Genomic DNA, 22,856 nt, shown 5'->3' with positions numbered 1-22,856 from the left:
TCAACAAGTGAATTTACGTTAAAATACATTTTTTTTTTATACGGCCTATTCTGGATATCAAATACGAAGCTGTTTTCTGAATGGTTTAAGAAACTCTTAATTTGTTTATTATTTCTAAAATAATAACATATGAATATTAACATTCATGGTGGTCGAATTTTAGCTAAACATGACGCGCAAAAATAGTGTCCAATTAATTGTGTAAACTCCTATATAAAATAAAATAAGTTTTGATAGCCCCCGTTGTACCTATTTTTAGGTACTCGCTTTTGTACAAAAATCCACCACCCTTTCCAACACTGCTAAATATGCCCGATTCTCTGCGCTCTTTCTCGTCATTCCAATTTTTCAAGCTGAAAAGAAAAGAACGTCGTGTGCGTGTTTTGATGGCGCGATAAGTGGAAAAAATAAAAACAATTTTTGCATTTTGTGAAAACACAATTGATGGCAAAACGAGTGCGTTTAAAGTTTAAAGTAAGTGCGTGGCGAAATTGGAAATGCGAAGAAAGAATGATGCGCAGCTCGCTACGCGTGAGCTCACTGCAACAACAAAAGCAATAAAAAAAGAGACTTTTACACACCAACACACTGGCGTATAATCGTATGGAGTACAAGTGCATTTGTGGATATTCGTCAACGACGGAAAAGTTTATTCGCGAGCTTGCAATGGGCAATTGCCAGGGAATATTATACGCAAATTTGTCTAAAAATGATCTCTAACCTATTGCACGCAGACAGACGCAGCGCGCTTATAGGGGCTAGTGTATGACGGCATATGTATTTATTTTCCAGTGAGTGGCGTGTCAGTGTGTGTGTGTGCGTCGAGTGCTGAACTCTTGAACTGCAGTACATGGCTTTAATTCGATTTTAGGGATGTGCGGCTTGGCGGATCGGGCGGCGATATAATTAATGAGTACACGATAAACACTGGACTTTTTTCGAGACTCCGATTCAGTTGTTTTTCTCTAACAAGTGGCGGCGGCAGCCATATTGTTTTGCCTTGCGTTTGCGGCGATGATCGCACTCGCACCCCCACACACACACACGGATCAGTTTGTGTGTATACATATTTATTCAATTAAATATTTGCGTTTAATTAAAAAGCAGTGAAACTGCAAGATTTGATTTATTTGGGTAAACAATCAAAACAGTGAGCTTTGTGCGAATCGTTTTTTTTTTGTCACACTAATTGAACAATCAGCTGTTCAAATGAAAAATAGGCGACGCTGGAAAGGATCGTTGGAATTTTCCTGCCTGTGTGTATGTCCGCTTAGTATTTCAATAGTATTTATTTTTTCGGCCAAAACTTGTTTTCCCCCAACCCCAAGTCGTCATCCATTAAATGTTTCGTGAAAACTAGTCAGCAAAAAGCACAACAACAAAAGCAGCAACAACTGCTGCCAGAGAGCGAGGGAGAGAGCGTTCCAGAGCGCAGACGTTAACGGAAGTGAGAGAGAAAAAGAGCGCGGCGAGAGAGGGATTTTAATATGTGTGGCTTTTGCGCGAGTGTGTGTGTGCTGTTTACTTATCTGTGTGTTGGAATAAAAACAATGAAATTGCAAGGAGATCGCTGCCTGCATTTTAACCCTCCCATCGCCTCCTACCTCCCCTTTAACCCTTCATCGACCCACCCACCCAAAAGCACACAAATATTTTAATGTACATGCATTAATGGCCATAATGTCTTCAAACGAATTTGTGTGAGCACAGGTTTAAGTGAATAGTAGCAGTGCACAATATATATATAAAACCGATTGAAAAGTGCAACAAAAACCATAAAAAAGAACTGAAAGCAACGGAAAAATCACTTCTGGAATAATTTCGGGCCGTTTTTATTAGCAAATTTAAAAATAGCTGCGAAAACATTCAGCATCAACTGGTGACTGGTCCAAAACCAATGCCAACAATACCCCTAGGAACTATCCAACTTCGAGTGGCTTACGCATGCCTTTGAATTTGCATCTTCGCACCAGCAAAAGCCATCGCAGAAAACCCTATGGATGACCCATCAATAAAAAAACGGTAAGTTCAACGGTTGCACAGCCTTTGATTTCGCCCGATTAACCATATTACTCAGCTTAATTGCTCGAATTACGATAAGTCTTTATCTTTCACATTGCATTGTCCTCGGGAGACTTAATAATTGTTATTTTCCCTCTTATTCGTACGCCACAATCGATTATACATATGAACAAGCAGTATAGTTGCATTTTTAATGCAAATTTCGAAGGCAGTGTCAACTGGTTGTGACGGATACATAATTTAAATGAAATCATAGAGTTATGCGAGTAGTCTAACAAAAAAGTTAAACAACTAAAGCTCAAAAGTATGAGAAAGGCAAGGTCTTACCAAATCAGACTCAAAACCTTAGACTCAATCAATTATATATTAAAAACAATGGAGTCTGACTGTTTCTATAGTAGTTAAGAGATATAGTCAGCCAATTTTAATAAAATAAACGTGTTTTAATAACATTACAGTTTATATAAATTTTTTTTTTTTAATATTTCTTAAATGTATTCTGAGGGTTTTTATTTTTAAGTAAGTTTAGTGTGTTTTTAATGCTGTTCCAGCGAAACATAATTTCTGTCGTCGTCTAAAGCCCAGTTGAAATCATGAGATAACTTCGCATTAGATCACCCATCAATTTTTGTAACAAACTACTAATTCATTTGACCCATGATTAGTCACTTAACGTTGTTTGAAAAATGCGAATTGGCGAGGTAAAACTTTTTGCTGTCTCACAGTTCTGAAACGCACTGTTTGTTTGCTGATTGTTTCTACCAATAGTGCCCCCAAGCTTGGGGTTGTTTCTGTTTCTGTGCGATTTCGACTACCAAATGGATGACTTAATACATATATACTCGCACCAACTTAGGGAGCGGCCAGTTTTCACATTTTACCATTTATTTATTTTATTGCCACCAGGGGAAGTTTTAGCCCAAATGGATTGGCGAAACCAATGACTTTCTAAGCATGCTTGTGTGTGCATATCGTGGTGGTGTTTTAACCACTGATTGTATAATAAGCATGCAAAATGATTTAAATCTTTTAACAGCTCGGCTAGGTGTTACTCATTTGGTTTTGACGTTAGATTTGTGGACTTTAACTGGTTTTTATTCAGCCAGTCATCGGGCTGCAGCGAGATTTCCTCAAAAATCAGCAGCTAAATTTAGACAGAGAGAGAATTCTCTAGATCAAACAGAGAGACATGTTATTGACATGGGCCAATCAGTCAAAAAAGTTAATGTAAACATTGTCTTTTTGGAGGTCTTGTCCGGCTGCTATGGAAATATCTCATCTCATAATGATGAATTCACCAGGCGGGAAATGAGCTTCTATTATAGTCCGCTATATACATAGAGAGGTCTGCACGTACATCGTATATCAATTCCATTCACATGCAAAATGATCAAATAAACAGCAATTAAACTGTATCTATTCTTCTGGCTGATTTAATTTTAGCTCAATTAAAAGAGACCCACCAGCGACGACAGATCGCTTGGCTTTGGCTTTGGCCGTGACTTTCGTTACATGTTTGTCGCATTTACGGCAAGTTCTTGATTAGCCACTAATCTAGCTATCTGCTTTAAAAAAAACAGCATATCGCAGTATGGGAATTGCTGCAGAAGCAGTTCCCTCATGAAATGATTTAGCATTGATTACCTTTTCCTAAATGATTGAACTGAAAATCTCTTTTTTCAATTCCAAAACAATCAAAATTGCAGGGTAAGGAAACTTAAAAAAAAATCTCCTAAGTTTATTTAGTATTTATAAATAAGCTCAATAAATAAAATGATAATAATATTAAATATTTTAAATATTAGAACTCATTTAGAAAATAAGAATACTTTATTAGTGTAATATACATATTAGTTTAATACTCTTGGAATGTATTACAATAGTTATTGTTATAGTATTTAATTTAATTTAATAATGACCAATTTACTAAAGTAAGTAAGATTACATAATTTTAGTAAGATACATATAAATTTTTTTTTTAAGGTATTATGATAAAAGACTGTGATAAGGAATTTTGTAGCTCCCTTTAAGTTCTGTAAACTGAATTGTTTATTAAATATCATGTTTCTTCCATCTCGCAGGCTAATAGATTTGTATACTGACGAACATGAATACGATGAAGTTCAGGAGCTGCCAGAAGAGTCAAGCATTCAGCCCCCGGAGTCATCAGCCAGCAATCCAAGCACGAACGGTGCCAGTAACTCAGGCCCTGCAACTGCAAGTGGAGCAGGAACAGCAGCAGGAGGACCATCATCTGCGGTTGCACCTAAGTCACCAGCCATAGCCATTGTTGCGGACTCAGTTCCCGAGCTGCCAGCGCCCAAGCAGAAATCTGTAAAGAACTCCAAGAGCAAACAGAAGCAGAAGCAGTTGGCCAACAAGTCGAAGATACCGCGTTCTCCATCGCTGGCAAGCAGCCTGAGCAGTCTGGCCAGCAGTCTGAGTGGTCACAGGGATCGGGATAAAGATCGGGACAAGGATCGAGATCGGGAGAACCACAATTCTGTGCCTCCGCAGACGCCGCCCTTGCCAGCGAGCTACAAGCAGAGCCAGATGAATGGTGACACCACAACTGCAGCTGGTGGTGGTGTTTCTGCCCCAGCCACGCCCACATCCGCCAACAATAACAATGCGAGCAACAAGAACGGCAGTATAATGGGCGGGGGATCGGACAACGCCAATTCTGTTCTCCAGGCACCAGGTGAACGGAGCAGTCTCAATCTGACACCCCTCTCCCGGGACCTGGGTGTCGGTGGCCATTCCCTGGAGCCCACGACGCCAGCGACCACGCCGACGACGCCGAGCCTAGCATTACCAAAAAATTTTCAGTATTTAACCCTGACTGTGCGCAAGGATGGCAATGGATACGGCATGAAGGTGAGTGGTTGTTGAGAATACATTGCTGTCTAATAAAAGGGTGAAAAAAATTTTTTTAAAATAAGCTCAACCATTTGTTAACTAAAATTATTTCCTGTTTTGGTGTGAAACGACTTTAAAAATTGTCACAACTTATTGGCAATACAAAGTGTTTAAAAGACCATTAGCTTAATAGAAATATTGACCTTTATTGCCTTAAGAAACGTTGAAACTCTGAAAGTACGTTTTGTCATTAAAAAGAAAGTAAGCAACATTTTCTAATTAAAAATCTCTTCATTGTCGCAGGTTTCCGGGGACAATCCTGTGTTTGTGGAAAGCGTTAAGCCCGGCGGGGCAGCCGAAATTGCAGGCCTGGTTGCTGGCGATATGATACTAAAGGTAAGTTATTTTTAACTCAAAAATGGTTTCCATAATTTTAAAAATTATCTATTTAAGGTAAATGGCCATGAAGTACGCCTGGAAAAGCATCCAACTGTAGTGGGTCTTATAAAAGGTAAGTAATCACAGCTCGATAAATATGTTAACCAAATTTATCATGTCTATGGTGGAGTACAACAAATTTGGCGAGATTTTTTGAAGGAGTTACTAGTCAGCGGTTTCACCAGGTGGTTTTCGGCACTGTTTGCAAGATTTTATGGGTTCCGAGCGGGCTTTTGGACGGGGCTTTTCGCTGCATGGACACCTCTTTTCGTTGCTAGGGGGTCTGGGGCATTGGCGTTCGTTGTCCTTCGAATTCTCCGCCTGCCGTTGCTTGCACTTGGAACACTCGCACGGCGGTTTCTTGGGCAACCGGGGCTCGTAGATGAAGCTATCCCTGTTACGATTGCATTCGGGTGGAATAAGAGGAGCCCTCGGGCAGTTCTTGTCCTTGCAGTGCGGCGGCACCAGTCCTTTTGGCCTGACCAGAGGCGTCTCGTCCAGCTGCCCCTTGGATATGGTGATCTCTTTCTTCTTGGACTGGCTCTCCTTGATGTACTTCTGTATGCTCTCGATAATCGCAGTCACATAGCCAGGGACCTTTTCCAAGAACGCAGCTAGTCCAGCGGGAAAGACACTGAGGACGTCAAAGACCGATTTAACAAACTGATTGTAGTAGTGGATGCCAAAGAACGTCCACTCGCCCTCCGGTGGTGGTCGTGGCGGGCAGATATTCAGCTTGCGTCGCGCCCGATCGGCATAGGGTTCGATATGTTCCACAGTGTCGTCGAACACTTCCTGCGTCCTTTCAGGAGACTCCCACACGCCGTAGTTCTTGGTGGCCATGACCACTGCGTAGACAACGCCCGCCCGCAAAATCAGACCCACAACCATTTTAACTAGCGCTGCTGGAACCCCAATCTCCAAATGAGGTGTTCAAATGCTTTCGAATGTTTGACAGCTCTAGGGTGACACTCTTTTGCCGCATGTGAAGTCATCCTTGATCTTGGGTGATCGCACTGGGCGCCGGGACTTTGTTGGATCGGGAATTTGCATCTCTCGAGGAATATCTTCAAAAAGTATGCCATAATGCTCCGAACGATGGTCTCCATAGTACTTCGACCTCTTTGAGTCTTTGCTTTTGGAGTTTAACGTTAGGGGCTCGAATCCGTGGGCTAGAATCTTCTGGGTCTGTTGTTTGAAATCCTTTGCCCAGTCGGGCATGCGAAGGGAGAAGTAGAATCCTCGCTGAAGAGCCAAGCTGCAGTTGTGGGCAGCAAGGAAACTGAACTGGCCGTGGCTTTCTTCTAAAATAGGAAAAACCTTGCTGCCAAGATTCTCGGAGGGCAGCACCTTCTCTTCTTTCTGGCACATGGTAATGCCCGCGAGGGCTCCCCATTGAACAATTAATTTATATGCCATATTTTTGTTATAATTTTGGTGTGTGTTTTTGTCGTTTATTGCCTGTGTTATATTTTAACAACTAAATTTTGAGTAATTTTTAACAGAACATGTCTTGATTACTTCGTTTGCAAAAGTATTAATATTCGGTTTTATAATTAACACGGTCCAGAGCTTGGATTTCTATTATTTTGGCAATCTATTAACTTGTAATTGGTTTCTAATCACCCTTGAAGAAACGAGAAATGGTATTGCCCAGATTTTCAGCCGCTCGACTCCAGTAGGATGGGATCTTTTTTAGGGCCAGCCAAGTGTCCAAGAGCGCATCGCCCACACTTTCGCTTAAGGGCTTTGGCGGAGGCTCGCAGATGCTTCCCCGGGGGCAAAACTTTTTCTCCAAGTCCTCTTTTTGGCGTTGAAGCTTTCGTTTGTCCTCATCATCGAAAAAAGTATTCTGAAATTCAGTTTTCTCCTTCTGGTCTACTGTTTTTTCGCTGGAACTCTCCGTATCAACAGCTTCTTCGGTTTCAAGTCTAGGTGGTGGTATACTACCCTTGAGTTCGACTGGATCTGGATCGTCCCAAACACCGAGTTCCTTGCCCAAGTAAAATGTCCCGGCAAAGAGCACAAACTTTATGAATCTGTTGAGGAACATTATAAATTTGGCTAATGGAGGTTTCTTCTAAAGTTCATTATGTAGGCAATATTCCCAAAGACAAAAATATTTCAGACAGGCTAATCAAAGCATTGTTTCTTTTGGTTTATTTTAGCTTCTACAACTGTGGAACTGGCAGTGAAGCGAAGTCACAAGCTAACGCGACCCACTTCCGTGTCCGTGGTGACGCCCTCGACACCCATTCTTTCTGGACGAGATCGCACGGCTTCCATCACTGGACCACAACCAGTGGATGTGAGTATTGAAAGCTAAGAACTAAGTCCACAAAACTATTTAATTAACTTATGGCCAATTGCAGAGCATCAAACGGCGGGAGATGGAGACGTACAAGATCCAGACGTTGCAGAAAATGCTGGAGCAGGAGAAACTCAATCTGGAGCGTTTGAAGAGCGATCAGAACAATCCCAGCTACAAGCTGTCGGAGGCGAACATCCGTAAACTGCGCGAGCAACTGCATCAGGTGGGAGCCGAGGTGAGTAAGGGGGCTTTATTCATAGGGTTTATCCTCTAGGTAAGCCAGGTCAGCGAAGTCTCCATAAGCCCCAGGAATCCCCTGTCCCTCGCTAAGCCAAGCAGCTCTATTAACCCAGCCAATATTAAAAATAATACAAGCTAACAACGCTCTTTGACTGTTTGTGCGCTCAATAAAACGAGAGTGTTCCAAAGGGAATCAGCTACAGCTAAAATAGAAACCGAATGATGATACATGATCTCTATATCTTTCTCTTCCATCTCGCGGCATTCTAACGCACACCCATGTTAATGGAAACCCTAACACAGGATGCACCGACTGTTAAACTTCAGGCGGCCGCCGGCAATAAGAACACAGCATTACTAACGCCCAACCAAATCCAACACTTGTCCGCGTCCGCCACTCACAGCAATCAGCAATTCCATCAACTTCACCACCACCACAATCTCAATCTCCACAATCTCCACAACAACAATTATCCGCCACAGCAGCAACAGCAGCAGCCAGCAAGCACTTCACCTGCATTCCTGTCCCTCCTGCCGCGTTCCCTTTCGTCCCTGTCGCTGGGCACGCGCAAGAACAAGATCGAGAAGGACCTAACCCCCTCCTCGTCTCCGTTCGGTCTCACCACGGACTTTCTGCAGCAGCAGCAGCAGCAGCGGCAGGAGGCCATGTCGCAGTCCATGCACCAGCAGCACAGCAGCACTCCCACCTCGCAGCAGGCGTACTTCCATCAGCAGCAGCATCGAGGATTCAAGGATTCGTCTGGACCCTCGTCAAAGGGCAAGAACAAGTTCCTGATTTCGAGGAGTTTGATCGAGGAGGATGTGCCGCCGCCACTGCCGCAGAGGAATCCCCCCCGGCAGTTGAACTTGGACCTGAAGAATGGCAATGCCACGCACCTGGTGGCTCCTGTTTCGGATCTCGATCGGGCCACCAGTCCCCAGTTGAACAGGTCGCAGCAGCAGCCGAGCAGCACAGACAACAGTCCGAGCAATGCCAAGTCGTCCAAGCGATCCAAGATCAAAACGAAGGCCTTGTCCGATCCCAAGATGTCCACCCAGATGTTTCTGCAAATGGAATCGGCCTGTGCAGCGGGTGGTGGGGCCGCCGGAGGAGGATCCATCGAAGTGGACGGTGGTCCGCCACCGCTGCCGCCCCGTTTGCCGGGCATGATGACGGAGGACATGAGCCGCGGCAGTTGTCAGAACCTGGCGCAGCCCAATTCCGTGGGCACAGCCTTCAACTATCCCCTGGTCTCCACCACAACGGCCGTGCAGAACGACAACCTGAACATAGCTTTTCCCTTATCCCAGCGACCCAACATTGTGCAGCAACTGCAGCAATATCAGCAGCAGCAGCAGCAACATCAAATGAGCGGTGGCCAGGCCACAGGAGTAAGTAGCTAACGAATCACTCGATGATCTCTCTATCTCTCTGCCAACCAAAAAAAAAAAAAACACTGCCAAACAACCTAATACACTAATACCCTTTCCATCTCTCTAACATTTCTCTGTTTCATGCTTCTGATTATTTAATCGACGTTATCATAAGTTACCAATGTTAATAATATTAATTTTAATTAGCTTTTCGCTAGCTCAACTAACAGCAACCGAAAACAACACCACCTTTGGTTACACATTAAACCTGAATAACACGCAGGAAATTATTATTGTTATTATTTGTGGGAGATGTAGACGTTGAAAGCTATTTGCAGGTCAAATTATAATTATTTGTTATTTATGTACGACTTGGGTTTCAATTATGTTAAAGAACCTTGGCAACTGCAAACTTAATAATTTATTAACTCTTTCAAATTCACAGGCCTTGGGACAGACACCGAATTTGGTAAAAAATAAGCATCGACGAGTGGGTTCTTCACCTGACAATATGCATCCACGACATCCGGGTAAGAAAATTAATACAGCTGCGGTCGAAATAATGATAGTGAAACAATTTAAAGTGCTCAAAAAGGTACCTTCAAGTCATAGATACATTTTTCTTTTAACAACATGATGTTAGTTTATCAATAAAAAAGAAAACTGTTAATAGTTTCTTAAAAATCACTCTTCAATGTACTGATTTTTAATATCTTAACCTTATTATTGTTCCACACTATTTTTGATTGCTATACCCATAGCCAAGAAAACTATAACACTATATCATTTACAGATCGCTTGACAAAAACTACTTCGGGCTCGTGGGAGATTGTGGAGAAAGATGGCGAGGTCTCTCCGCCCGGAACACCGCCTCCGCCGTATTTATCCAGCTCGCACATGACCGTGCTGGAGGATCCCAACGAGAACTGTCGCGGAGCTGCAGCAGGAGTCTTTATCGAGTCGCATCAGTTTACACCGATGGCAGGAGCCTCATCGCCCATCCCGACGTCCCTACATTCCGGCCACATACAGGCGGCCCAGTCGAACGACACGCAGAAGGAGATCATCTCGATGGAGGACGAGAACTCCTCGGACATGGAGGAGCCCTTCATCGACGAGAACGGACCGTTCAACAATCTGACGCGTTTGTTGGAGGCCGAGAACGTCACCTTCCTAGCCATCTTCCTGAACTACGTGATCTCGAACTCGGATCCCGCGCCACTTCTCTTCTACCTGATCACCGAGCTGTACAAGGAGGGCACCTCCAAGGACATGCGCAAGTGGGCCTACGAGATCCACTCGACATTCCTGGTGCCACGTGCCCCCCTGTCGTGGTATCGCCAGGATGAGTCGCTGGCCCGCGAGGTGGACAATGTGCTGCAGCTGGAGTTCGACAAGGTGGAGATCCTGCGCACCGTCTTCCTGCGCAGCCGCAAGCGGGCCAAGGATTTGATCACCGAGCAGCTGCGCGAGTTCCAGCAGAAGCGCACCGCTGGCCTGGGCACCATCTACGGACCCACGGACGACAAGCTGGCCGAGGCGAAGACGGACAAGTTGAAGGAGCAGATCATCGACAAGTACTTGATGCCCAATCTGCATGCGCTGATGTGAGTGCTTTCGTTGCTATGGTATTCACTTAGCTTACAGTTTTTGCCCATCTAGTGAGGATGAGAATGGTTCGCCGCCGGAGGATGTGCGTAAGGTGGCCTTGTGCTCAGCCCTTTCCACAGTGATCTATCGAATTTTCAACACTCGTCCGCCGCCGAGCAGCATTGTCGAGCGGGTTCACCACTTTGTAAGCAGAGACAAGAGCTTCAAGTCACGTATTATGGGCAAAAATCGCAAGGTGAGCTTTATAGAATGCAACATTTATTCTACATCGAACTTTTGCGTTACAAATCTATCACCCTGCAGATGAATGTTCGTGGTCATCCATTGGTATTGCGTCAATACTATGAAGTGACGCACTGCAATCATTGTCAGACGATTATCTGGGGTGTGAGTCCGCAAGGTTATCATTGTACAGGTGAGCGCGCCTCTCTTAAAGTTGCTTCCTTAAATACAAATACGATTCCATTGGTTTCTCTGTGGCAGACTGTAAATTGAATATACACCGCCAATGCTCGAAAGTAGTAGACGAGAGTTGTCCAGGTCCATTGCCCCAGGCGAAACGTCTAGCCCACAACGATAAAATCAGTAAATTCATGGGAAAAATTCGACCACGCACCAGCGACATTATTGGAAGTAAGTCACATTGACTTGGGCCTTATATAAATAAGTATAAATTATTTTCCCTCTTAGATGAGAAACGCAGTCGCCCAGATGAGGATTTGGACGTTGAGTTGACTGCGGGTAAGTTATTTTAATTTCACACTGACTATATCCTTACTTATTATACATTTCTGTTCGACTTTAGATCGTGGTCAGCCGTCGATAGTGCGCCAACCCTCGGATCGTCGGCCGGATGCGAACATATCGATACGCTCGAATGGGAACACATCCTGCAACACCTCGGCGCTGAACACCACCGACTTGCAGAGTTCGTTTCACGGCAGCTGTGCCAACGACAGTATTAACCCGGGTGGTGGAGCCGGATGCAACATGGATCTGTCCACGAGTGTGGTCTCTACGGCTCCGTCGAGCAGTGGATCCGTATCCGCCGGCCTGAGTGCGTTTACCGAGCTGAATGCGCCCGATGCAGTGGACAAGGATGCACGTAGGGAGCGGTAAGTAATGGTAGAAGCTTTCTATGGACAGTAGATGTATATAATGTGCTCCCTCAGTTACAGTCAGCATCATCCGAAGCACAAAAGCGCGCCAGTCTCTGTTAATCGCTCGGAATCCTACAAGGAGCGCTTGTCCAACAAGAGGAACCGCAACAGTCGCCGCAAGACCTCTGATCCAAGTTTGTCGTCTCGTCCCAAGTAAGTTTGTGTCCTTTGGAATCGATTTCACTGTCTTTACTACCGAAGAAAAGAAAAGAAACATAAAGAAAAGAAAAGAAAAGGAGGAGAAGCCCTGACTGACTAACTGACTGACCTACTGTCTTTATTTCTTGTCCTCCTTGGCCGTCTCATCTTACCGAATAAATTCTTCCATTCCTTTGGCCTTTGCCCAGGCGGGCCACTCCCTAAATCCTCTCGACTAAAGCATTTTCCTACTCTTCGGAGCGGTGGCCAAGTAGCAGCCGGATATTAATTTTACTAATTAATGTGAATTGCGTCGCAATATATATGCTGTCTGTCAGTGAGCAAACTTTCCACACAAACTTTCCGTTGCATGTTTATTTGAAGAGATTCGCTTTAATTTGAGTTTTTAATTAAACCATACTTGAGTTGGCAGGGCTATGATTAGCAGACACTGCATTAATACCTTCTGAATGGAATCGCCCCAGGGTATCCAGCCTTCGACTAGCCATTACCACTGCCCACCACCACATCCAATGTTTACGGTGACCATTACCGCATACGTATATGTGTCATGGGATGTGGATGTGGATGGGATATGGGATATGGGATAGTTGATTAGACGCCGGCATTGACATCGATTATATTCTGTCTGTCCGCCCCGCAGTCTGCACTGCGATGTGGATGTGGATGTGAATGTAGGCCACACCATGGCCAGTCCCGGCCAGTCCGCTCCCGGTCATGCTAGTAGTCAATGCCAGGTCGCCTCTTGGCTTCCAGCTATATTGCCGTTCCTCTGCTTCCTGTTGACAAACTGTTTGAGCCACTGGTTCCGACATATTTTCCTACCAACACCTGCCAGCTCGGTGGCCCTTTTAGTGGCATTTCACGCGTTCGAATTGACTCATCAGTCGGGCAGAGGAGGAAACAACTTCAAATTTTACAAAATTAATCAATCCCAGGCGAGATAATGGAAAGAAATATTCGTTTTAATCGCAGTAAAAGTTTTAAAGCAACTCTTAATTTCAACAGTTTCAAGTAAATAAATTACGTTTAATGAATTGCTGATTTGTGAATGCTCAAAGCTTAAGTTTAAGTCATTTTTTGAATGGAAATTATTCTCTGGAGTAGTTCGAAGAACTGAAAAATACTGTTTTTTATAATTTGTGTATGATTTATGGGCCTTTAATTAATTAATTTAAGGGCCTTCTAACCAAGATTAAAGTTCTTTAAATTTTGTTTAACGAGTGCTAATATTGAGGGATTGAATTTAAAATCTCTGTAAGCTCTTTGTGTGTGTGAAATGTGTGATTAATTGATAAATATAAACATTGCAGTAATCTTATCTCCGCAATCATTTCCATTGCATTGCTGCAAATTCGTTCTAATTATGATTACGATTTGTGTCTTTCAGCGATGAGCAACTGGACTTGGGTCTGGCGAACGCCAACTATGTGGCCAGTTCCAATTCTAGTCTCTCTTCAGCTGGAGGCAGCGAGAGTCCCAGCACTTCAATGGAGCACTTTGCTGCCTCTGGGGCTGCCGGTGGCGTCCAGGTACCGACGATTGGGCTGAACCACAGCCAGCATCCACACCAGCTTATCCAGCAGCATGCCCAGCTGTACTGCCAGCAGGATTCCTTTCAGGCCGGTTTGGCAGGAGCTGGACCTGGAGCAGGAGCAGGAGCAGGAGGTAGTGCGGCCAGCAACTCGAGCTTCTGGAATGCCGGCCATCCGTTGGCCAGGCAATGGAACCTGGAGAGCGACGACGAGGACGATGTCAACGAGGCCGACTGGAGTTCCATGGTGGCTGCCGAGATGCTGGCAGCTTTGACGGATGCCGAAAAGAAGCGTCAGGAGATTATCAATGGTGCGTTAACATTTCCTTTGGTTAAGACATTCTGTCTACTATTTTGATATATTTCCTTGAAGAAATCTACCAAACTGAACGCAACCATGTGCGCACCCTCAAGCTGCTGGATCGTCTGTTCTTCCTGCCACTCTACGAGAGTGGACTGCTGTCGCAGGATCATCTGCTGTTGCTGTTCCCGCCCGCACTGCTCTCGCTTCGTGAGATTCATGGCGCCTTCGAGCAGCGCCTGAAGCAGCGACGCATCGAGCAAAACCACATTGTGGAGACCTTGGGAGACCTGCTAGCCGACATGTTCGACGGCCAGTCCGGAGTTGTGCTCTGCGAGTATGCTGCTCAGTTCTGTGCCCGCCAGCAAATCGCCCTGGAGGCCCTGAAGGAGAAGCGCAACAAGGATGAGCCGCTGCAGAAGCTGTTGAGGAAGTCGGAGTCGCACAAGGCATGTCGCCGGCTCGAGCTGAAGGACTTGTTGCCCACTGTGCTGCAGCGCCTCACCAAGTATCCCTTGCTGTTTGAGAACCTGTACAAGGTGACGGTGCGATTGCTGCCGGAGAACACCGCCGAGGCGGAGGCCATCCAGCGAGCCGTGGAATCCTCGAAAAGAATTCTCGTCGAGGTCAACCATGCCGTGAAAACAGCCGAGGATGCTCACAAGTATGTAGTACAACAAAATATATACATATTTCTATGTCAATTTACTTATTCCACTCAATTTGGATAGATTGCAAAACATTCAGCGCAAACTAGACAGATCCTCCTATGACAAGGAGGAGTTTAAGAAGTTGGACCTGACCCAGCATCACCTGATCCATGACGGAAACCTGACGATCAAGAAGAATCCTAGCGTGCAGCTGCACGGCCTGTTGTTTGAAAACATGATCGTTTTGCTGACCAAGCAGGCAAGTTCACATTCCATGGCACAATACAACTAAATGTTTGATTCTCTTTTTGAATTTCTGTCTTTTTAGGAAGATAAATACTATCTAAAGAACCTGCACAACCCGGCGGGGTTGACCAATAAGCCTGTTAGTCCCATTATGAGCATCGATGCCGAGACTTTGGTGCGCCAAGAGGCGGCCGACAAGAATTCCTTTTTCCTCATCAAGACAAAGACATCACAAATGTTGGAACTGCGTGCGCCCAGCAGCTCGGAATGCAAGACGTAAGAGAGCTATCCAGAATACATTTAGTTGATGTTAATTTCAAATACTCTCCATTGCAGATGGTTCAAGCACATCTCGGATGCTGCTGCCCGCCAGTCGAAGAATCGTTCGAAGAACACCTCGAACAGCCATGACACGAGTACTAGTGACCCAGCGCTCACTGCTATTCCGCATTCCAGCACCAAGGAGTCGCTGGAGCTGACCACCGATTGTGCCCAGCCAATGGCGGCGACAGCCACGGTGACCACCACACCCCTGGCACCCATGCTACCGATAGCCACAGTGACGCCGGCCCCAGCTACGAACAATGTTAGCTCCCTTACCGGCGTGCAGCTGCGCAATCCGCAGAAGGATGTGGTGGCAAATGAATCCGATGCAGATTATGTCAACACACCGAAGCCACAACGTTCGAGCCAGAATGAAGTTAATCGATCCATGTCCATACGGAGCACTGGGGAGCCCAGCCAAAAGTATTCCGCAACTGGATCATCAGAGGCGGCGAACGACGTCACATTGCGCCACTCTCAGTCGGCGCGCGAATCGGTTCGTCCAGGATCGAGTGGCGAGGAAAGGAACTCCACCTACGGCATGGTGGGTGGTCACTCCAAGCGCGATAGTGCCAGCATAGTCTGCTCGAACAACTCGAACAACACGCGCACCCTGCTGATGCAGAGCCCCCTGGTGGAACCCACGGCCATCCAGGTCAGCATCAGTCCAGCCCACACGGCGGAGCCCGTGCTGACGCCGGGCGAGAAGCTGCGGCGCCTGGACGCCTCCATCCGGAGTGACTTGCTGGAGAAGCAGAAAATCATTTGTGATATCTTCCGTTTGCCCGTGGAGCACTACGACCAGATTGTGGACATTGCCATGATGCCAGAGGCCCCGAAAGACAGTGCCGACATTGCCCTCGCTGCCTACGATCAGATTCAAACGCTGACCAAGATGCTGAACGAGTACATGCACGTGACGCCCGAGCAGGAGGTCTCGGCGGTGTCCACTGTGGTCTGTGGCCACTGTCACGAGAAGGAGAAGCTGCGCAGGAAGGTGGTGGCGGCGGTGGCATCATCTTCATGCTCATCGCCGCCACCGCTGCCGCCGCCGAACAGGCAGCATGCCCAGGCCCAGGTCCAGATACCGCCATCGCGCCTGATGCCCAAACTACAAACCCTTGATCTTGACGAAGTTGCCATACACGAGGACGATGACGGATACTGTGAGATCGACGAACTGCGCTTGCCAGCGATACCCTCTAAGCCGGCACATGAGAGGCCCACCACGCCATTGGCTCCATTTAAAACTGAGTCGAAAACTTCACAGTCTGTTGTGCTAGAGTCGACGAAACGCCAAAGCATGGAAGTTGTTCCTGAGAGTCTGCCAGTGGAGAAGGCACACATCGAGACCGAGGCAGTGGCTGCGGCTTTGGCAGAGAAGGAAGCACAGGTTTTGGATACACCACCTACTACAAGTGAAGCAAGTAGCCAAGACAATCACAATGCGGAGGCGGAGAGCACCAAGGAAGTGGCTGATTTGACGATAGCTGATAATGAGCTGCCGGCAACTGCATCAACTGATGGGCTGCCAAGCCAGAGTAGCGAGATTAAGGCTTCAGAAAACGAAGAAAAACAAAATCCTGTTGCAGACGAAAAAGAGGACATCGACAAAGCCGTAATTATAAAATTGATCTAGTATAAAGACGTATTTTAATAAATGTTTTTCTTTTACAGATCGAACAAGTGGCAGTATCCAGAGTCGATAGCTCAACGCAGACATCACCCATAGAAGCGGAGAAGTTACCAACTGGAGCTGGAGGATCGGGCAGCACCTGTGGGCCTAATCGCATCCAGCATGCCAGTGTGCTGGAGCCGAGTGTGCCCTGCCATGCACTCAGCAGCATTGTGACAGTACTGAATGAGCAGATTTCCATGCTTTTGGTAGGCTTAATAACTTATTTGAATGTCTAAAATAGTTCTCTAAATAATACTTTCATAATGACAGCCAAAAATTAACGAACGCGATATGGAAAGGGAGCGATTGCGAAAGGAAAATCAACACCTGCGCGAACTTCTAAGTGCGCTGCATGACAGACAGCGAGTTGATGAAGTAAAGGTATGGGATTACACACTAATTTCAATCCTTTTCTAGTCAACTAATAATGTGCTACTCAAACAGGAAACTCCGTTTGATCTTACGAGGCTGATGCATGCTGAGGATGTAGAGTTTGACGATGACATTGACGCCATTTCCAACAGTTCGCTGACGCCAACGCCCACGCCGATTCCCACGGCTTCACCTATTGGCCAAGTTCAGACACCGGAAGCCATGAGAGTTAACAGCACTGAGGATGAGGAATGAATAGGAAACTTGTTTAACTTTTTTTTTGTATAAAATACATATTTGTTCTGTTTTTGCCCCCCCCACACGCATTTGACCAATTGAATTGGCGGCGTCTGTGTTTTACGAGTAGCCTTTCTTAGAGCATGCCTTTTACTACTGTTAATGTAGCTTCATTTGTTTTCCTAAAATATATATATGATGTATTCCACAAGAACACCGTAACACACTTTGAATTAAGCCTAACAATGTCCCCTCGTAAAACTAATTAAATACATATATATATATATGCATATTATCGACTTAAAGAAATATCAGCTAAATACACAATGTTTGATACATTTATAAAGAGAACAATAAACCATATAGTTATTGAGATTGAAAATGCGAGTGATATAATTGATATAACTAAAGGAAAAATTAAGCGAAAAGCAGACGCGTTAGTGCGGCATCACCTCCTCCAAACGACTGAGTCTATAAATAAGTCAGCATCTCGTTCGATCCACGCACGCAATTAGCCAAAGTACTTAGCCAAACGACAGGGCTCCTGAAAAAGAGGGAAATTCTTCTTCCTCAGAGTATATTTATAATTGCTCGGTGCGTTTGGGGTGAGTAAACGAATCAGTAGCTAACCAGAAACCAACTGAATACATCTCTCGCCAGCCAGCACATACGTAATCCATGCAAGACTTTGGCGAAAATATTCAGCAGTCTCATAATGAAAAGCTGGGCAGGTGAGTTCTGCTTTGTTTTTATTGTTTAATTATTAATTTAATTAATAATTATTTAATATTCCCTTGCAGGCACTTGGTGGCAGCGATAAACATTGAGCCAGGAGACACATTGCTGGAGGAAAGGCCCTTGTTGGTGGCTCCCCACTGGGAATGCCACCAATTGAAGTGCGCACAATGCCTGCAGGAATCGTATGTGATGTGCCGAAGGTGTCAGGTGTTCCCGCTTTGCATGGACTGCGGCCAGCATGATGACTTCGAGTGCGAGTTCTTTGCCAGCGGAGCAGGCAAAGCCATCTGCAAGGATATTCTGGTGAAGAACTATGGCATATGTGGACTGCTAAAGTTGCTCCTTCTGCTGGACAATCCGGAGACAAAAGGCGATTGTCAAGGGCTTGTGGGAACACCCATAAATCTAAGCGATTACCGCGATGGAGAAGGCATGTGGCAGGAGCACGAGGAACTGGTGGTGCGCCCACTGATGGAGAGTGGCCTTGTGGCGGTACTTCCCGCCCAGCAACTGACCTCGGATACTCTGCACGCCCACTGCATCCGCATCGACAGCAATTCCTTTGAGGTGACCGCCCGGGATGGCGATACTCTGAAGGGAGTTTTCGTGTGCGGAGCCAGCTTGCCGCACAGCTGCGTGCCCAACACGGTGGTGGCCCTGGACGAGCAGTTCAACATGAAGCTATATGCGGCTGTTTCCCTCCAGCCTGGCGACATCATCTACAACTCCTACACGAATCCATTGATGGGCACCAGTCAGAGGCAGCACCAACTACGCCTGAGTCGGAGATTGGAGTGCTCCTGTTCGCGCTGTCTGGATCCCACGGAGATGGGCACTCACATGAGCAGCATGAAGTGCAGAGAGTGCGACGGAGGATTCTCGGTTTGTGAGATAGAGCCCAATGGAAGGCTGGGCGATTGGCGTTGCCCGGACTGTGGAGCTCTGCTAACCGCCGCCGAGGTCCACGAACTGCAAGCGGAGGTGGGGACAGCCTTGGTCGAGGCCCGGGGAGAGCTGCAGGTCTACGAATCCCTGCTGACCCAGTACGGACCACTGCTCCATCCCAATCACTTCATGTTGCTGGACATCAAGCAGAACATTGCCAGCATCCTGCGGGCGGCGGCACTGATGAACTCCATGGAGCAGCCGTGCAAGAAGCTCCTGGCTCGACGCGTGGAACTCTGCTCCGATCTGCTGCCCGTCTGCAGGGCGGTGGTTCCGGGCATTTCCAAGCTGTATGCCATCGGCCTGTTCGAGTATCTGCTCGCCTTGGTGGAGCTGGTGGAACTGCAGTTTGCCGAAAGTGATCTGAACAAAAAGGAATATGTGGTGGGTTAATCGAATGAGACCATTTTGATATTTAGGGAGATTTGACACTAAACATATTTTTAAACCCGTTGCTGGTCAAGTAATAGGGTATATTGTATTCGTTTAAATCCATCATGTCCGCCAGCACTTTAAGATTTGGGAAACTATAAAAGGCAGACATTAGGGATATAACATGCGAATTTGATGTAAAATTAGGCCAAGACCAGCTAGTGTATGCATGTTTATTTGTTGAATATCTATATTTTAAAAGTTATTAGGAAAGTTTAATTAACAATTTAAAAACAAGGCCTATATATTTGGGAGAGCGAAAGAGAGCGAAAGAGAGCGAAAGAAAGCTGTTAGCTCTTAGCTTGCAGTGTTGACCGTGTAGTTCGGCAGATGGCGCCACATACAAACCCTAATTCAAAATTTTTTAGCTGAGTAACGTGTAGTAGTAGTACACGATACTAAATTTGTTAATTCACTAACTTGTTTAATCATAAAAATCTATTTCAGGCCCATTTAAGGACGGCCAGTCTGGTGGCCAAGGAAGCGATGGACCTACTCCGCTTTGAGCCCGAAAACTCGGCAGAAGGCTACCTTTCCGACCGGATTGCCATGGAGCTGGAGCGCATTGAGTCCGATTTGAAGAAATACGGCAGATAGTTGGACTTACATGTTGGATGCAATTGGACGCTGCACTGCAGCGGCGGTTTTAAATTTAAATTTAAATTAAATTAGATTAGACTAGGCGAAGGGAAGCGAATGCTCTCCCTTCAGTTGTTGCCACTTGTACATTGTGTGTGCTGGCGACACGGTTCAACGTTTGGTTGGGTGGTGGGGGAATCATTGACCAAGAAATAAATAAAGAATTGTCGTTCAATTAAAAATAAGTTGCCAGCATGTCGCCGGTCTTGTTGTCAGTATGCCAAAGGTAGCCAAAGGGAACGGGAACAGAAAACAGAATATGGCTGCAGTTACGGACGATTTTGTTAAGAAGTGCGAGGTGAAGCAGAACGAAGCGCTGGGCAGGTTAGTAACTGCCCTCTGTAATCCTCTCGAGACCTGATCCCTACGGGTTTCCCCCTTAGGTTTGTGGTGGCCCAGTGCAATCTTCGAGCTGGCGAGACCGTGCTGCTGGAGCAGCCTATCGTGGTTTTGTCCCACATGGGCGATCGACGCTGTTCCAAGTGCTTTAAGTTAACCCAAAGTTTTTGCAGGTAGGTAGTTCCAAGAAGTTCCACATCTCATTCTTATATAAACCTGGGATTGATTCCTATATACATTTTTTTTGTGTAAAATGTTATTTTTTTTTCAGTTTATTTAATTTATTTTGTTATCGAAAAGTATAATTTTCTTAAGTTTTATTTTTTGTTTTGCAGATAAAATTCAAAAATTCTGTGTTTAAAGAACTAAAGGTTCGAGTTTTGATTTCAATTAAAAAAATACAATTTAAGAACTAGGTTTTATGTCGATCAAAAAAAAACTCAAAAAATGTTTTAAAAACAAATATAACAAATACAAATCAAACCGGAATTTAAAACTTTGACCCACAAATATTTTACTGGTGTAGTTCTATTAATTTAAATAAGCTTAAATTAATTTTGCTTCCCAGAAAGTGTCACCTTTTAGTTTTGTGCGAGGATTGCCCGGATCACGATAACCGAAATTGCCAGAGGCTGGCCGAGATCAAGCTGTCGGAGGAGCAGATAAAGCTGCTCCAGGAGCACCCTGATATCCAGCCAGCTCTAAAATGTCTACTCCTAAAAGAGCATCCAGAAACATTGCCCTTGTACGAAGAAATGACCCAAATGGAAACCCATCTGGCGGCTAGGAAAGGCACGGATATATGGAAAAACTACCACGAGCACGCCTTTGCTCCTCTGGAGGCGAGTGGAGTGCTGAGGCAATTGCAAACGGAAGCGGATGAGGATCTGGTCCAGGGTCTACTGAGCATCTTGGATGTGAATGCCTACGAGATAAGGGCTCCCGAGGCGGGCGGCTCCATGAGGGGATTGTATCACAGGGCGGGACTCTTTGCCCACAGCTGCATGCCCAATCTGGTGACCGCCATTGATGAGGAGCGACGCATGAAGGTGTTCGCCAATAGGTTTATAGCTGCCGGGGAAATCCTCTACATTTGCTACACCAATGTGCTCCTGGGCACCGAGGAGCGTCGTGAAATCCTCAAAGTGGGCAAGTACTTTCACTGCTCGTGTCCACGTTGCCAGGATCCCACCGAGCTGGGCACCCACATGAGCAGCTTCATCTGCAGCCACTGCTCCTGTCCGGATGGCTTCATAATCCGCCAGCCGGAAACGGGCACGTGGCAGTGCATCCTCAATCCGGATCACACACTGAAACAGGAGTTCGTATCGAATATGCTGGAGCGAGCCAAGGAGGAGATATTCCATGCCAGAGATGATATTTACAGGCTTGAGCTCCTTCTGGCCAAATTAAGCCGGCTGCTCCATCGCAATCACTACCTTATGCTGGACCTTAAACAGAACATTGCCTCCATTCTGCGCCAAATCCTGCAGAACATAGCACATCGACCGAATAGGAAGGTATACGAGAGAAAGATTCGTTTGTGCCAGGAAATATTGTTGGTCCTGAAGGTGGTGGCCCCGGGGATCTCCAGAGTGAAGGCCATCGCTTTGTACGAACTGGCCAACACACAGGCGGAGCTGGCCAGAAAGCAGTACAGTGAGCAGGAGCTGAGTGCCAGCGATTTACTGGTGGGTTGGGTTACTAAATTGATCCCTAAATATCACCCTTAACTATATTTTCCTTCAGGCGATGTTGGAGCAAGTGGAGGTCATGATACGGGAATCCCTGCGAATGCTACTCTTCGAACCCCTGGCCACTCCAGAGGGTCAGCTCTCGCGCTCCCTGCTCCGGGAGCTAAAGGAGCTGCAGGACGACATCAAAAATATCCAAGAATCTAATGACGATTAGTAAAAACTTTCGATTTTTGACAGTTGCATTTGAGTTCTAAAATCGCCTTTTGGTTTTCTTATGGGGCTACAGATTTCGAATATCACTCTTAAAATTAAAATCAGAAACGAGCAGTAGTAGAATTTTAAACCACAATCTTTTAGAGGTACGCATTTTTAAAATCAGATATCTGTCAGCTAAGTAATGAGCTTTAAAGTTCTGGTTTTAGGTCACTTTTCTGCAAAAAGCAATTTTTGGAAAAATAATAGGGGGTAAAATCATTCAAATTTAAAAAAAACTCGATCCAAATCGCCAATCAAATGAATTTTTAGATTGTAAGCCAAAAACTTTTACCAG

The 22,856-nt window shown here is 45.7% G+C and overlaps 6 protein-coding genes across 8 annotated transcripts; 3 read left to right on the top strand and 3 right to left on the bottom strand.

Moving 5' to 3' along the window:
- Positions 1–341: 341 nt before the first annotated feature.
- Positions 342–17,898, top strand: LOC108144447. Of its 3 annotated transcripts, none has more exons than XM_017269334.2 (24): positions 342–474; positions 1,711–2,022; positions 4,104–4,899; positions 5,185–5,277; positions 5,335–5,392; positions 7,488–7,627; positions 7,692–7,865; positions 8,174–9,262; positions 9,690–9,774; positions 10,038–10,851; positions 10,907–11,090; positions 11,159–11,270; positions 11,339–11,488; positions 11,546–11,596; positions 11,661–11,970; positions 12,034–12,168; positions 13,565–14,019; positions 14,082–14,673; positions 14,741–14,918; positions 14,988–15,181; positions 15,242–16,847; positions 16,907–17,113; positions 17,178–17,288; positions 17,352–17,898. In XM_017269334.2, the coding sequence occupies exons 2-24, from the start codon at positions 1,997–1,999 to the stop codon at positions 17,532–17,534; spliced, it is 7,743 nt and encodes a 2,580-aa protein (XP_017124823.1). In that variant the 5' UTR covers positions 342–474; positions 1,711–1,996; the 3' UTR covers positions 17,535–17,898. The 3 variants fall into 3 exon arrangements, with proteins under 3 accessions (XP_017124823.1, XP_017124822.1, XP_017124824.1); XM_017269333.2 differs by having other exon boundaries at positions 12,028–12,168; XM_017269335.2 differs by lacking the exon at positions 8,174–9,262 and having other exon boundaries at positions 343–474; positions 12,028–12,168.
- LOC108144450 lies at positions 5,416–6,210 on the bottom strand. The gene has a single exon (XM_017269341.2). The coding sequence runs from the start codon at positions 6,208–6,210 to the stop codon at positions 5,485–5,487; it is 726 nt and encodes a 241-aa protein (XP_017124830.1). The 3' UTR covers positions 5,416–5,484.
- Positions 6,280–6,738, bottom strand: LOC108144451. The gene has a single exon (XM_017269342.2). It carries the CDS (start codon positions 6,736–6,738, stop codon positions 6,280–6,282), a length of 459 nt encoding a protein of 152 aa, XP_017124831.1.
- On the bottom strand, positions 6,921–7,475 carry LOC108144452. Its single transcript, XM_017269343.2, has one exon. It carries the CDS (start codon positions 7,370–7,372, stop codon positions 6,938–6,940), a length of 435 nt encoding a protein of 144 aa, XP_017124832.1. The 5' UTR covers positions 7,373–7,475; the 3' UTR covers positions 6,921–6,937.
- A 90-nt stretch (positions 17,899–17,988) lies between the features above and the next one.
- LOC108144449 (SET domain-containing protein SmydA-8) lies at positions 17,989–20,432 on the top strand. Its single transcript, XM_017269340.2, has 4 exons — positions 17,989–18,121; positions 18,177–18,247; positions 18,317–19,583; positions 20,079–20,432. Exons 2-4 carry the CDS (start codon positions 18,195–18,197, stop codon positions 20,226–20,228), a joined length of 1,470 nt encoding a protein of 489 aa, XP_017124829.1. The 5' UTR covers positions 17,989–18,121; positions 18,177–18,194; the 3' UTR covers positions 20,229–20,432.
- A 41-nt stretch (positions 20,433–20,473) lies between these two features.
- On the top strand, positions 20,474–22,520 carry LOC108144448 (SET domain-containing protein SmydA-8). The gene is made up of 4 exons (XM_017269339.1): positions 20,474–20,594; positions 20,654–20,782; positions 21,178–22,300; positions 22,359–22,520. The coding sequence occupies exons 1-4, from the start codon at positions 20,488–20,490 to the stop codon at positions 22,518–22,520; spliced, it is 1,521 nt and encodes a 506-aa protein (XP_017124828.1). The 5' UTR covers positions 20,474–20,487.
- The last annotated feature ends 336 nt before the right edge of the window (positions 22,521–22,856 follow it).

Source organism: Drosophila elegans, unplaced genomic scaffold, assembly GCF_018152505.1.
Source record: "Drosophila elegans isolate 14027-0461.03 unplaced genomic scaffold, ASM1815250v1 contig_183, whole genome shotgun sequence".
In the NCBI taxonomy this organism is placed as follows: Eukaryota; Metazoa; Arthropoda; class Insecta; order Diptera; family Drosophilidae; genus Drosophila; species Drosophila elegans.
Note: the sequence above shows the minus strand (reverse complement) of the source record. Positions and strands in the feature narration are given on the sequence as shown.